This window comes from Macrobrachium nipponense, chromosome 9 (genome assembly GCF_015104395.2).
Source record: "Macrobrachium nipponense isolate FS-2020 chromosome 9, ASM1510439v2, whole genome shotgun sequence".
Lineage (NCBI taxonomy): Eukaryota > Metazoa > Arthropoda > Malacostraca > Decapoda > Palaemonidae > Macrobrachium > Macrobrachium nipponense.
In genome coordinates this window covers 78,561,320-78,576,359 of record NC_061110.1, presented here as the reverse complement: position 1 = coordinate 78,576,359, position 15,040 = coordinate 78,561,320, and the positions used below count along the sequence as shown (strand labels likewise).

The window sequence follows — 15,040 nt, the reverse complement described above, 5'->3', positions numbered from 1 at the left end:
GAGCACCGTAGGGGTTAATGCCGTCGGTGTACCTCATGCGTTGCACTGTAAGCATTACACTCCGTATGTGGATAGTGCCGTCAGTGGACCTCATGCGGTGCACTGTAGGCGTTACGTAAGGTTCTTTGCAGCATGCCGTCGACCCTTAGCTGCCACCTTTTGATTTCCTCTACTGTATCACCTCCAGTCATATTCTCTTTCTTTGATGTGACCTTCCACCATCACCTAACAGTGGTGTCATAGTGTAAGCGCCAGGTTTTCCTTCTGTTCCACCTCTCAAATCTATTGTCAATTCCCTTTCAACGCTGAATGACCTCATAGGTGCCAGCGCTTGGCCTTTGGCCTGAATTCTATATTCCATTCTATTCTATTCTATTCTAATCAGAATGCGAGAATAAAATGTTGGGATGGTATTGAAGCACAGAATTTTTAAAACGACCTTGAGTGAAGTTGTTGAATGGAATTGTCATGAGCAAAAGTCGTGGATGACGGTTTTGTACAGTGGCCTCAGGCTGACAGGTAGCGTTTGTGAATAACAAAGAAGGCGCTGTTTTTAGTTTTGAGAGGATTTTTACATTTCTGACGAAATGTCACTTTGATGGTCGTACAAAATGAATTCTTACGGATAAAATATCAGCCTTAGAGAGGATGATGTTTCTGAAAGACAACGTAAAGCAATTCGGCAACATAGACTATAAGACTGTCAGAATTTTAAAAAGGAAACTATTAAAAAAATTATCAGCGTACCGAGAAAAAGTCACAAAGATTGAGATCTGCAATTTGCTGAGAGACCAGTTGTGGTCCGTGAGGATTTATAGGGACGTAATACGGCTTTCAGTTTGTGTGAGACGGAGAAATTGATTCTCAGGTAGACGATGGATGAGGAGAAAAGAAAGTCTAATACAGACGCCGTGGGAGGAAATACCAAATGACTGGGTTTGCGTGGTCTTATAGAGCCTTGTTTCGTTACTTATTAAAAATCTGGTTCTATATGAGGATAGTTATCGTAGTGGGACAGTGCAACCCCTTTCATTCCTTTTACTGTACCTCCTTTAGTCATACTGTCTTTCCTCTTCTCCTAACAATTGTGCAGGTGCGAGATTTTCCTCCTGCTACACTTTTCAAATCTTTCTACTCTCAATTTCCCTCTCAGCACTGGATGATCTCATAGGTCCCAGCGCTTGGTCTTTGGCCTAACTCCTATATAACATTCCATTCTATATTGGGAACGTACCGCCAGTACACTCATGTGGTGTACCGTAGGCATTACTAAAAGGTGTTTGCAGCATCCTTCCAGCCCCCAGCTGCACTCACTTTTTAGCCTTTACTTTACCTCCATCCCAGTTTTCTTTCTCCTGTCTTGTCCAACCTCTCTAACTATTACTTCTTGGTGCTACTGTGCGGCTTTCCTTCAGTTTCACCTTTAGGTTCTTGTACTTCATCTCGATTATTTTCTGGATCTCATTATCATGCTGTCTGAAGCAGGGGCGTCATTCCAGATTTATGTTGGGTGGGGGTGGGGGTGGTAAAGACAGTTTATATGGCGAGCGAAGCGAGACTAAACACCTGTTTTTTTTATCATCATTATTATTGTGAGTTATTTTGTGTGTTTTTTGAAGCCACATGAGCAAGGTATTTCAGCAAAAATTATATACACCCACTACTGTTTGTTTATCTCATCATCACTGGTAGACAGACAAGGAGAAAACGTAATATTTCCGAGAAATTTCATATATTTATGATTGCATATTTAAAAAGAAAACATGCTATTATTTCTTGGGGCTTGGGGGTGAAGGGGGCAATTTGAGTCGTGGCGGGTGGGGAGGGGGGCGATTGCCAGTTTCTTCCCCAGCCCCCCAAATGACGCCCCTGGTCTGAAGGCTCCAACTTCCGCTCCTTTCTGTCATGAGCAGCGATTGGCTGAAGTTGCCCATAAGCCCTGATATCTCGAGTCATTCATTTGTACAAGTTCACAGGGAGAAGCGGGTTCGTGTGTCACGGGAAATTATCACACGGTAAGTCATGCTTGGCGGTTCGTTGCCAGTCTGTAAGAGAATGGAGTTGTTTCAAGACTGTCGAAATGGTACAGAACATGTTCGTGCATTTGTCAATGGTAGCGTCATTCTGCCCACCTGTATGTCTTCTCGATCTAATGACTCAATTGGAGTTTGTGGGAACTTGTATCTTAGACTACGTACCAACAGATGTGAACTGATGCTCGAAGATTAGTGTTCCTAAATATTGGGGAAACCTCTCTCTCTCTCTCTCTCTCTCTCTGTCTCTCTCTCTCTCTCTCTCTCTCTCTCTCTCTCTCTCTATATATAATATATATATATATATATGTGTGTGTGTGTGTGTGTGTGTGTGTGTGTGTGTGTGTGTCTGTGTTCATAGTTTAGTGTTCCTAAATTTTGGAGAGTCCTATAAAGATTTTGCATATATACACACACACACACACACACACACACACACACACACACACACATATATATATATATATATATATATATATATATATATATATATATAAATGTATGCTATGTGTATACACAATTTTTAGAGGTTTCCACTTGAAACCTCATCAGATCGAGAAGACAAACAACAGTTGGGCAGAATGAAGCTGAAAGGATGCTGCAAGAACCCTTTAGTAATGCCTACGGTACACCACATGAGGCGCACTGGTGGAACTTGCCCTTTACGGAATGGAATGTAGAAGTTAGGACAAAGACCAAGCGCTGGCACCTATGAGGTCATTCAGTGCTGAGAAGGAAATTGAGAGTAGAAAGATTTGAAAGGTGTAACAGGAGGAAAATCTCGCAGCTGAAGGAGCTACAGTAAAGGGAATGATAAGTGCTGCACTATCCTCTTAAGATAACTATCTCCATATGGAACTAAATTTTTAATATGGAACGAATCAAGGCTATATGCGGCCACACAAACCCAGTCATTTGGTATTCCCTCCCAGCGCGAATACACACACACACACAAACACACACACAAATGTGTGTGTGTATTCTCACGGGGGAAAGGACCGCACTTTGCGTTTGGGCTCATGTCGAATCAATCATGTAGAAGGACGTTCCCAAACTTTTAGTGGACTCCAACAGTAAAAAGATTTAAACTCCCAGAATATGAAATTTTTTAGAGCCAAAGAGAAGTTTTATGCAAAATAAATGTAGGTAATTCTTATCTCTAATGCACAAAGTTGGTAGAGATGCTTAGGAGTTAAAAGTTTCCGCGAAGAATCCTATTTCAGAGAAGCTGAACTATTCGTAAATCAGTTTGATCAATATACTTAAAATGGCCGACGTGAAACCCTCTTTAGAGAGTAATCAGAGTGGCTTTTAAGCATATATTACCTCTACTGCCATCCAGACGGAATCATTGGGAATAAGACTTTGCAATTAGTAGCATATATTTCTGAAGGTTTACTATTGTGAAGGAAAATAAGCTTTGTGCATTTGATTTAAAAATGCACCATTAAAATTGTGCATTAACTGAATGTTTTTCATTGGTGCTTTACCGATCATTACAAAGATTTTAATGCAATCAATATTATTGATTATGAAGAGTTCATAAAAATTTAAATTAGTTAAGGGTAGATATAGAAGGTCGGTAACTATTTATATTTATTTTTAGTGTTATGCAGATGGAAACGGAAAACTAGTAAGTAATAATGACGGAAAACGGGTCGCGATATTTCTGTTGCTCACTAGCAGGATACGCCTCCTCATTGCTTAGATTTTGTCACTGCTGTTTATGGATGACGGGACGTATAAAGTATTTCTTTCAAATAAGACTTGCTGTAGATAACTGTGCTATCTGTGACGGCATTAAGTTGCATGAAGACGGATAGACCATGTAGAGTAAGTCAGAATTTTACTCTTTTAGGCTAAATATGATATTGAGTGTATTTTCAGTTGTTTTTCAACTTTTTATAAAAAGTTAGTGTAAATGTTATGGATTTTTCGTATGTTTTATCTGTGATTTTCGAAATAGCACAGAATGCTTTCGAGTAGAACGGAAGCTAATGCCGTGTTTTTAGATTCCAGAAAGGCAAGATGATGTTGCTGTGCGCTGTGGGGTCATGGATCGTATTCACTTTGTCCCTTGGGTTTGTGCAACCTCCTGCAACTGCCTGCGTTCTCTTCAATGGAACCCACCACATTCTTACGACTCCCTACACTACCGTGAGTACCATTGGAACCTCATCGTTGAATCCTGGGAAGCTCAAGGGATACCGATGTATCATTTGTAGATCTCGTGATGTATTTCAGTAAATAGCAGTCTAATGCTCGTACATTTGGCATTTACGTATTAGTGAAAGAAGCATCAGTTAGAATGTCCAATCAGTGATAATCATTTTTCTTTTCGTTGCGACATTAGATGCATAGAGACTAATGTCTCCACAGTTGTTTTTTGTGTGTATTTCAAGAATCTTTCTGATGTTTATCAGTAACAAGATTTTCCCCTTCCCCCATTTTTTCTTATGATAGGCGGACTATTATTCTTATACTTCTATTGCTTGTTAAATTGGTGCTAATTTCATTGTAATACTGAGACTTAATCCATTTAGTATAATATTCATATAGGCTAAAGGCGCGTCTGAAAAGTAAGCAGCAAATTCTTGTGCACCATTTGCGCTCTTCTCATTTATTTACTTATTTTTAAGCCCGAATATATATAGATGTTAGGTGTTTGTGCAAACACTCATAAATATGCCCCTTGCTTCATTTATTTTTTTTCCACTTCTCGGACGCTTCATTAATCAGTTTAATCACATGTATACATTTCCTTATTAACTGTAATTGATTCAGTATTGTGAAATTATCTATCTTCTTCATTCATTGATTTATATGAAAAATTTTCATACACTCTCTCCTTCATTTATTCCCTCACTAAGTATTTAATTCTTTCGTTGATGTAATTATTTATTTAATCATTCATTCAGTCGCTCGTAAAATCATTCCTTACTTTATTGGTTTATCCATTCTGTAGCTCATATTTTTTTCGAGCTTTTGAAATGAACAGTGTACGATCACAAAGAGAGTGTATCTTTATGGGTTCGAGATCATTTAACTACCATCTCTCTTCACGGTGCTGAACTTTGAACTATGAATCCTGCTTTTAACAGAGCCATGTGCATATAAACAACTATTTCGCGTGCCATTTCATTACTATGAAATGACTGATTTATTGATGGGGAATAGACAGGGGAATTAAAGAACCTCCAATGATCTCATTTTGCTTCCTTCGTGAGTGAATGTTTTGGTAAAGTGTCCTTTCTAAATCAACCATCTTCGATATCTGTCATCTTTGATCTGTTATTTCTCAAAATCTTCATTTCATTCAAGCATCAGTTTGTAATCGTTTTGACCTTATAATCCGTAAACTATCCTCAACAGTGTTTTTCCAGCGTGGAGGTACCGTAGCATCACTGTCCAGCTGTAAGACTAAAATTGGGTACTCTGTGTCTTACTTTCATTCTTAAATATGTTATTTAATTATTTGGTCGTTAAAGCTTTAATAACAGATTAATTTACCAGTACTTTACAGTACCCCACTTTTATCTTTTGTTGACATTTGATTGCATCTCTGTTTAATAAGAAAATGCTTAGGTAACTACTTTTTCTTGAAATGTAATGTCTCTCTCTCTCTCTCTCTCTCTCTCTCTCTCTCTCTCTCTCTCTCTCTCTCTCTCTCTCTCTCTCTCCTTGAGTCTTGAGTTTGACTCTTTTTCCAATGTACTGAAATCTAACTGATGCGACTATCATACCATCCATTTCACTATGCATGACGCTCTGATTTAAAGTGGGGAGTTCCAAATTTTAATTTTAAGAATGTAGGTAGCATGTCCTCTAATATGCGTCATTTTCTCTCCGGCAGTCCTCCAAGAAAAAGCGAAGCTATGACCCCAGCTCCTATTTCCTGAACGTAGAAGATGAAGGGGAACCCGAGATCCTTCCCACACCACTGGCAGAGCAGCAGCCCACCGTCATAACTCTTGCCCCATTCTTCTACCACAAGCGATCAGTCGAACCGCTGGATGACTTTGAAAGACTTCTGAACGATGGGCAGGTTCCCCTAATGTCAACTCGACCACTCTGGAGGAGCAAACGAGACACGCCCTTGCCGAAGGATCACGTTATCGGAAAGTCCCCTCACGTCGTCCATTACACGGTAAGTTGACTTAGAAGTGAACCTTAAGAAATGCTCAGATGAAAGTCAAATGAAAAGGTTATAGCTTTTTTAATGTTTTTCAAATCAAGCTATAATGGGAATATATATCTAAATTTTTGTATATAGTAGATGGCTAGCCATGCTATTGGCACCAGATAAAATCATAAGAATGAAATAACTTTTGAATATTTCATATTTAAAAAAATATTGGGGGTCACATTACAGAAGATGATTTACAAACTTGTTTTAGCTTATTGTATTATCTTTGCTACAGCGGTTGTTAACAGAATATCCTAACATCATCGTTCCGATACCGAGAGTTTTGATATTTCTATTTATGACGTTTAGTCATAAATAGAAACTTTTTGACATTTAAAGATAGTATGTGTGTGGGTGAGAGAAACATAAAAACTCATTTTTCTTGCGATTTTTCCAGTTTGTTAAAGGGGAAACGATCCTTGGGAAGGTATTCATATGCTATGTGCTATAGCATATGAATACCTTCCCAGCATTGTCACCAAAATCAGTGTAACGTAAATCCTACTGAAAATGGAAGATCTATTGGAGTTGACTGACAGGCTTGAACAAAGAAACTCACCTCAACAGTCGTTTGGCGCCGTCTGCCATTACTTGAGGAGGAGGAGCGATCTATTACCCTCTACATGTGAAACTTATTCTGTCTGGGGATTTTGCAAACCTGGTCATGAAGGCTCTAGCATATGTTTTCTGCAGTTTCCAATGTAAAGTTATATGATTTTTTTTTTTTTTTGCGAATGACTGTGACGTTCGTCTCATAATCCATACAAACTTCTTTTTCGACTAGAGGTCATTTTCTTTTTCTTATGACTTTCGCAGCTCAGTTGTTCAGACGCCGAACAGATAATTTATTGTCAACATCTCTTTGAAGGTTCTATCTCACATAGCAGCAGTAAATAAAGTCAAGAACTGACAAAGTCTAACGAATTATTCTCCAAATGAAAGAATAACTCTTATAGAAATATAAAACTTACTTCTACTAATAATTATTAGAAGCTGCCCATTTTTCAGCACATTCTGATGAATAATTTATAACGAATATGTTTTAATTAACATGGTAGCAGTTGAACCATTAGGCGTATCTAAATATCCCTTGATCTCCACTCTATGACAATTGCCTAATTTTGAAGGAAGAAAACAGTTCAGCAAGTTATTTTAAAATTGGAATCGCCCCCATATTTTCTCAGTCCTCCTGTGAATTCAGTTACTCATTATTTTTCTACTTATGAGTATGTGAGGTGGTTTGATGAATGTATTAAAAACCATTAATTTAATTAAATGCCAATGTTTGTTGTTTCGTGCCTTAGACAAACCAAAGACCTTTTATCGTTTTTTTGTGCATTTGAATGATAACAATGGTTTAGAAGACTATGAGAAACACTCACGTTCTTTACTCACCAATATAATGATGATGATTATAAGAATAAGAAAATTTATTGTCAAACCTCCCTTGTGTGCTTTTCCTCATAGTAGCTTTATTAATAAGATTTTTCTCCAGGGTATTTTCTGACCTATCTATTCAGAAAGGCCTCCTTACTGGTATGGACAATTGATTATATCCTAATGAATAACTATGGTAGTTCTACCAACTCTTTATGAGGTTGGCAGAGGGTAGAATTTTAATTCCAATTGATTCGTTAGTAGTGGTTGGAATAATTAATTTGCCAAGCATTTATTTTATAGAAATATTTAAAATAAATACGTATTTAAACAAATAGCATCTGTTATGGCACAAAAACTGACACATTCTTTGATGACTCAAGTCACAGGTATTATTGGGACGGGAATTTTAAGGTAAGTATCTTTATTTTTCCCGTTTGGTAAAAGGTCCCCCTGTTTTCATTGTATGAATTTTGTCGCAGGTGAACTTCAAGGACTTTAAAGGCGCTGAAGAAGACTGGCTATCACCTCCGTTCTCGAGTATCGTGTACAGGTCATCGGATGTGCACAAAGTATTTTTCCTCTTGCTTCTTCTTGTGCTACTGGGAGAATTCTTCAGTAGTCCAGCTATAACTCTCGCTGACTCTGCAGTAAGGCACTAGTAGATGTTTCCAAGTATGAAGAGGTTTATGTAAACCAATGATCTTAATAGAAAACTAAGGAAACGTTAGTGCTATAGAATTTTGTTTGTTTAAAATAATCAGCCACAAAAGGAGTGAACTGTACTTATACGATACATGATGATTCAGTATCTTCTATTCAATTTCAATGGTTTCCAGGTGTTGACCTATTTGGGTGAAGAAGCCGATCACTATGGACGCCAGCGAATGTTTGGGTCACTTGGATGGGGTCTGGCTATGTTCTTCGTTGGTATAGCTTTGGATCATTCCACCGCTTTTCCCGGTCACCCTTGCGGCCCACATGAGAAGGAAAGAAACTATACTATTTGCTTTGCTGTCTTCAGTGTGCTCATGGGGTGCGCTCTGATTACAGCCTCTCAGTTCAAGGTAACTTTCGTTGTTTTTGTCATTCTTTTTTATGCCTATTTTCTTATATTGGATGTTTTCCATAAGGCTTTGCAGAATTGAGCTTCTGTTGAAAAAATAGAGTAGACAGTATTTTTATACATCCCTAGCTGCATTGCAGAATTAGTTTTAAGGACTAAAAGTTTGTTGTATAGAAGTTGTACAATACATTTTGGCATGCTGCCTTGTTACTTTTAGTAGTATGTTTTGTTTATATATACGTACCATGAGTATTTAAAGAATAATCTTAGTACGTTTCTCTCTTTAGTTTGACTACACAGAACCTGCTGTTCAAGATGATGAGGTGAAGGAACCTGTAGACAATGGTCCTCGACCATGGAATGAACCCAAGATTCCTATGCAGGAGCAGAAGTCTCAGCGACAGAAGCTTGATGAGGCAATTGGCAATATCAAGGTGAGTGACCACAGGTTAACTTGTAAAGGCTCAGTCATTATAAAAAGATAAAACATTTACACTGCTATTTTAGGAATATCATTGCACTAGTGTATACTGCAGAGGATACATTGTACGTCTTGCAAATGCATCCCCTGTTACTTTATGATATAGTACATTTGCTTTACAGTGAACACTTCTTAAAATGAATACTCATGAATTGCCTGCTATTCATCTTGTAATTGGAAACAAATATTAACATTTAGGTCATATGACTTTTTATGATTAAGAATTGCTTAGCACTTGGTAATGTTCTGATATTAATTCACACTACACAGTCCTGGTAAAGCATCTTTGTTGTATAATTGTCATAATGACTATCCTTTAAATTATTTTTAGTGAATACACAGATACACATGAGTAACTTACCTGAGGTGGGTATAGACAAATGAAATGGAAAATGACTTGCACTTCTGTAAAGACCCTTCATCCTCGTAGCATCTTTAGAAACTCCAGCCCTTGTGTTTTTCTGGACCAGTGCTCTGTACCTATTGAAGGACTTTACTTCTCGTACATGTCAAAGGGTATGTAATAAGGATCTGCTCTGCGGCTGAGCTTTCAGATTTTATTTCCTTTCAGTCGGAGGAACCGCATTTGCAGGAGACAGACTCACAACCAAATATATTTCTTGCCAACAAACCCACGTTTGAACATTTACGTGTGGTGAGCATTCAGTGTTATAACTAATCCTGCAATCATATTTTGCTTTTGACTGCATGAAAGAAGGAGATTGGGATTTTATCTTAGCAGAGGTCGTATATTTCTTTTGTATCTGGACGTGCAGACTACACCAGCACTTCCTTGTTATGCGTTTTCGGTGAATGCAAAGAAACTTTGTAATGATGAAAAATGTTTACTATGGTTATGTTGAAAGGCGACTTCTATTGGGGAACTGTTACGGATAGATGAATATAGGTAATTTTCATCACAACTCATTAACAATATTTTGTTGTGTTCATTAGTGATGGACAAAATAATTACGCTTCCTAATCTGTTAGGCAACGGCATTCATATTAAACTCAGATTATGTCATTTGCTCCAATAGAAGATTTGCCAAATTTTTATTGCATGGTTAGCATGTCTTTTCTTATGCCATCGGTCAAGTTTGAGTAACAGATTAGAATGAGAAGTAAATATTTAATGCTATGTTGATGGCAAAATCTATTTATTGAGTTCTTAATTACTAGACATTTTCTCTGCTTTAAAAATCAATGGCTCTAGTACAAAATTTAATGATGATCAGAGAAGTAGTTATCTTTATCGTAATTAAATCCTTAAAAGTACCGCAGGAATTCTTAAAGCAGAACATGAGATTGGGATAGCATACAAAAGACTTTTCCAGGTCCTAAGAAAGATGTTATAGGGAATAATTATTCCTCCTGAAAGTAATGCGACTGGTATCACTATAGTGCTTTGAAATAATAGAAAGGACTTTGTTAATAAGGAATGCAACATAGCCAGAAAGAAACATTTATTGCCATGTTCTGACTTCTGTTAATTCAGTATGTACTTGTATATACTTTTCAGATTATATAACAGGAGAATGACGTCCTTTTATTTCATTTTGCCATCATTAAATGTAGCCTTTGTTCTTGAGATATGAACTGGATGATGAGATTTGGTTTTCAGATTTTTATGTCCTCTTATCTGCTTCCAGGAGTGAGTGTATGGCACCTATCATAAGTTCTTACTCTATGACTTTCAATTTAATTTCAGTCTTTGCAAACTTTTCCTGGACTTTTATTCTTTCATCTTTTCACTAATTAGGAAGTATGGAGTTTTTCTTTCTTCGTCTTGAAATATCTTACGCCTTTTTTTTACAGGATCTTTGTGACTGCATGATATCTTTTTAATTTTCATGAAAAACCAAAAGGTATTGCGTGGTTGTAAAACAGAGTAAAAGTTATATATGTGCTACATGATTTGGAGAGAAATTTGGTGAAAAATCCAAGAGTTCTTAGGAGAAATGACAAAATACTTAGTGGGAATATGAAAAGTATAATTTATTTCATGCGTGTACTTAGAAAAAAAGTGTACAGCCAGAAATGGTATAGTACTATATATATATATATATATATATATATATATATATATATATATATATATATATATATACATATATATGCACATATATTTATACATAATATGCATTAAGAAGGAATAGATCCAATCAGTGAATATCATAAGAAAGGTCAAGCGAAGTTAAGTGCATGCTGTGTAGATGAAGGATAGCTAGAAGAAAAGTAAGGGAGTAAGGTGAATCATTTTACTAAAGTAAGCTGAAGATAGCATAATTATAAAAGCAGCAATAGGAATAAAAAGACTGTGAGCACAGAAACATACAAACCATACATAATAACATAATAATGTACTCCTGACACACACACACACACACACATATATATTTATATATAGTATATAACTGTGAAGTATATTGTTAAAACAGAATTCCATCTAATAAAAGGAGCCCATAAAAATGCCAGAGTGTAGAAAGTTAATATTATATTTCAGAGACCAGCTGTCTCTCTCTTCGGGCAGATAATGAACTGAGAAAACTTACAGAAAAACCAGTATTTATACCAAGAGTTCCATAGATCAGCCGTTAAGTCTGGGGTGACTTAATGGCTAATCTGTGGACCTCTTGGTATAAATACTGCTTTTCTGTAAGTTTTCTCATTCATTATCTGCCTGAAGAGAGAGACAGCTGGTCTCTGAAATATAATATTCACTTTCTACACTCTGGCATTTTTATGGGCTCCTTTTATTAGATGGAATTCTGTTTTAACAATATACTTCACAGTTATATACTATATATTATATATAATATATATATAGATATATATATATATATAAGATATAAATATTATAATATATAATATATATATAATATATGTATATATATAATAAATAGTAAAATATATATATATAATAATATATAATAATATAATGTATACTATATAATAATATATATATATATATATATATATATATATATAATATATATATATATATCGAGCTACAAAGTCCTTTAATATCTAATTTGCTCTACCTCGGAATTAATTATATTTTCATATATGTTTAATCGAAGGGGAATTTATTCAGCGATAATAGAATTGCCGGCCGACGAGCACGAACCATCGACATCTTCAATTCCAGGCTGGCAGTGAAGCCTTAGCCCACCCCGCCACCGCAACAGGTGGCGGGGTGGGCTAAGGCTTCACTGCCAGTCCTGGAATTGAAGATGTCGATGGTTCGTGCCCGTCGGCCGGCAATTCTATTATCGCTGAATAAATTCCCCTTCGGTTAAACATATATGAAAATATATTAATTCCGAGGTAGAGCGAATTAGATATTAAAGGACATTTGTAGCTCAATATATGTAGTATAAGAATCACGGTAATGTGATATGACTTATATATATATATATATATATATATATATATATATATATAATATATATATATATATATATATATATATATATATTATATGGCAATGGCAATTTCTCTTTAATCTTCTTAATCGCTGGTTGGATGAGGATTTTATATTTAATATTTGAGTCCCATGCTCCTTTTGAAAGATTCAGTGTTTCTTTGTTTAATCAAAGTTGATTCTACCATCTGGATTTTGAACCAATAATTGCTATTGTAAATTATACATGATAAATTCCAGTTTATTCTGTGATTATGGTTAGTTGTCTGGTTGAAAATAGCTGAGCTTTGTTGTCCATACCTAACTGAACCTTTATGTTGTATTAATCTCTGGGTGAGCAATTTACCTGTAAAACCAATGTAGCCAAATCTCTGATTAATGTCCAGCAAAAGCCAATCCCCAAAGACACAGTAGTATATGAAATCCCTTGCCTCGACTGTGACCAATCCTACATCAGTTTTACAGGTAAATCACTCCCCCAGAGATTAATACAACATAAATGTTCAGTTAGGTATGGACAACAGAGCTCAGCTATTTTTAACCACATAGATAACCATAATCCCAGAATAAACTGGAATTTGTCACATACAATTCATAACAGCAATTGTCAGTTCAAAATGCCAGATAGCAGAATCAGCTTTGATTAAACAAAGAAACACAATAAATCTTTCAAAAGGAGCGTAGGACCCAGATATTATAGATGAAATCTTCCCCCAACCGGCGATTAAGACGATTAAAGAGAAATTGCCAACTGGGGTGACTTATGGCTGATCTGTGGACCTCTTGGAATAAATACCACTTTTTAAAAAAAAATTTCTCATTCATTACCTGCATGAAGAGAGGGACAGCTGGTTTCTGGAATATAGTATTTACTTGTCCTTTAATTAGCAGACTGAAGAAATACAAAAATAAATTTACAAAGAAAGCTTGTATAAATAACAGACAGGGATTACAAAGTAAAAAATATGTACCTGGAATCCAACACAATTCAAGAATTAGTAGACCTACCAAAACAAGGTTAAGAGGTTTTACAAAAGATTAGGCCCAACATCTCAGAAGCAGGGACAAGACAATTAAAAGATTATACAAAGAAGGCGACTCACCATTTAAAATGTTATAAAAGTACAACTCGATCATTCTCCATTTGGTAAACAATAATAATTTTTGCAAGGTGAACATTTTTACAAAAAAAAAAGGAAAAAAAATATTAAACATACAAATACATAGAAATTATATATAAGGTAACTAGTCAGTGACCTTATCTTTTTGGTTATTCTTGAACATTTTACTAATATAGGGGTCCAAATAATACATCCCAGCTAAGGTTAAAATTACAACTGGAGGTAAGCTGTTTAATAGCGGATTCCAAAAGATTTTGTAAAACCTCTAACCCTGTTTTGGTGGGTCTACTAATTCTTCAGTTGTGTTGGATTCCGGGTAAATATTTTTTCATTTGTAATCCCCATCTGTCACTAATATGAGCTTTCTTTTGTAAACTTATTTTTATATTTCTTCAGTCTGCCAAGTAAAGGACAAGATGTCGAAATGCATTGCATAACTCCATCGATTCTCTTTTATTTGTGGAATTCGTCTTTATATACTATATATATAATATATATATATATATGTATATATATATATATATATATAAATCTATATATATATATTATTAATTTATAATACGCCTATACTAGCTGTACCTGGCCATGCGTTGCTGTGACTCAGTCTGGTTAAATGGGAAAGAAACAACAGAGAAAGCTCCTTTCTTTTACTCTCTCTTTCTCTTTCCAACCATCACTGTCTCTTTCCCTCTTTCTTCTCACTAATACCAACTCTCTCTCTCTCTCTCTCTCTCTCTCTCTCCTCCAAACAAACGCTCTCTCTGCTCTCTCTCACTCACTTTTTTCATCTTTCTCCTACCTAACACCCCCTCTACTCTCTCTCTCTTCCTCTCCCTCTCGCTCCTTTCTCTCACTCTCTCTTTCTCTCCAACAATCGCCGTCTCTTCTCACTTATACCAACTCTCTCTCTCTTCTCCCAAACACCCGCTCTTCTCTCTCTCTCTCTCTCTGTCTTTTTTCCTCTTTCATCTCGCTAACACCTCATCTACTCTCTCTCACTTCCTCTCCCTCTCATTCTCTCTGTCAACCCCCTTCTCAATTATGTATGATAAATTCGTAAAGTAACTAAGTACGGGCATAACCAGCCTCGTTCCACTGTAAAAACGCGCGTATTCGAATGCAATGTTGTGTCAAAATTTCAAAGCAATAGGCGAAGAACTTCTGAGATTTAAGATTTTGAGCAAACGAACATTTACATTTCATATATATATTATATATATATATATATAGATATATATCTATACATTATATAATATATATATTCATATTATATATATAATATATATGCATATACCTACACACACACACACACGTTATACAACGTATATATAAATATATATATATATATATAT

The 15,040-nt window shown here is 35.9% G+C and overlaps 1 protein-coding gene across 2 annotated transcripts in view; it reads left to right on the top strand.

Moving 5' to 3' along the window:
* Nucleotides 1-15,040, top strand: part of LOC135218282 (major facilitator superfamily domain-containing protein 6-like) — a 90,723-nt gene that overhangs the window by 22,321 nt on the left and 53,362 nt on the right. For both annotated transcript variants that reach the window (XM_064254489.1, XM_064254490.1), the window contains exons 2-6: nt 4,046-4,190; nt 5,887-6,180; nt 8,079-8,246; nt 8,436-8,663; nt 8,950-9,096. In XM_064254489.1, the coding sequence (XP_064110559.1) occupies nt 4,046-4,190; nt 5,887-6,180; nt 8,079-8,246; nt 8,436-8,663; nt 8,950-9,096 (982 nt within the window). The remainder of the gene's footprint in view (nt 1-4,045; nt 4,191-5,886; nt 6,181-8,078; nt 8,247-8,435; nt 8,664-8,949; nt 9,097-15,040) is intronic.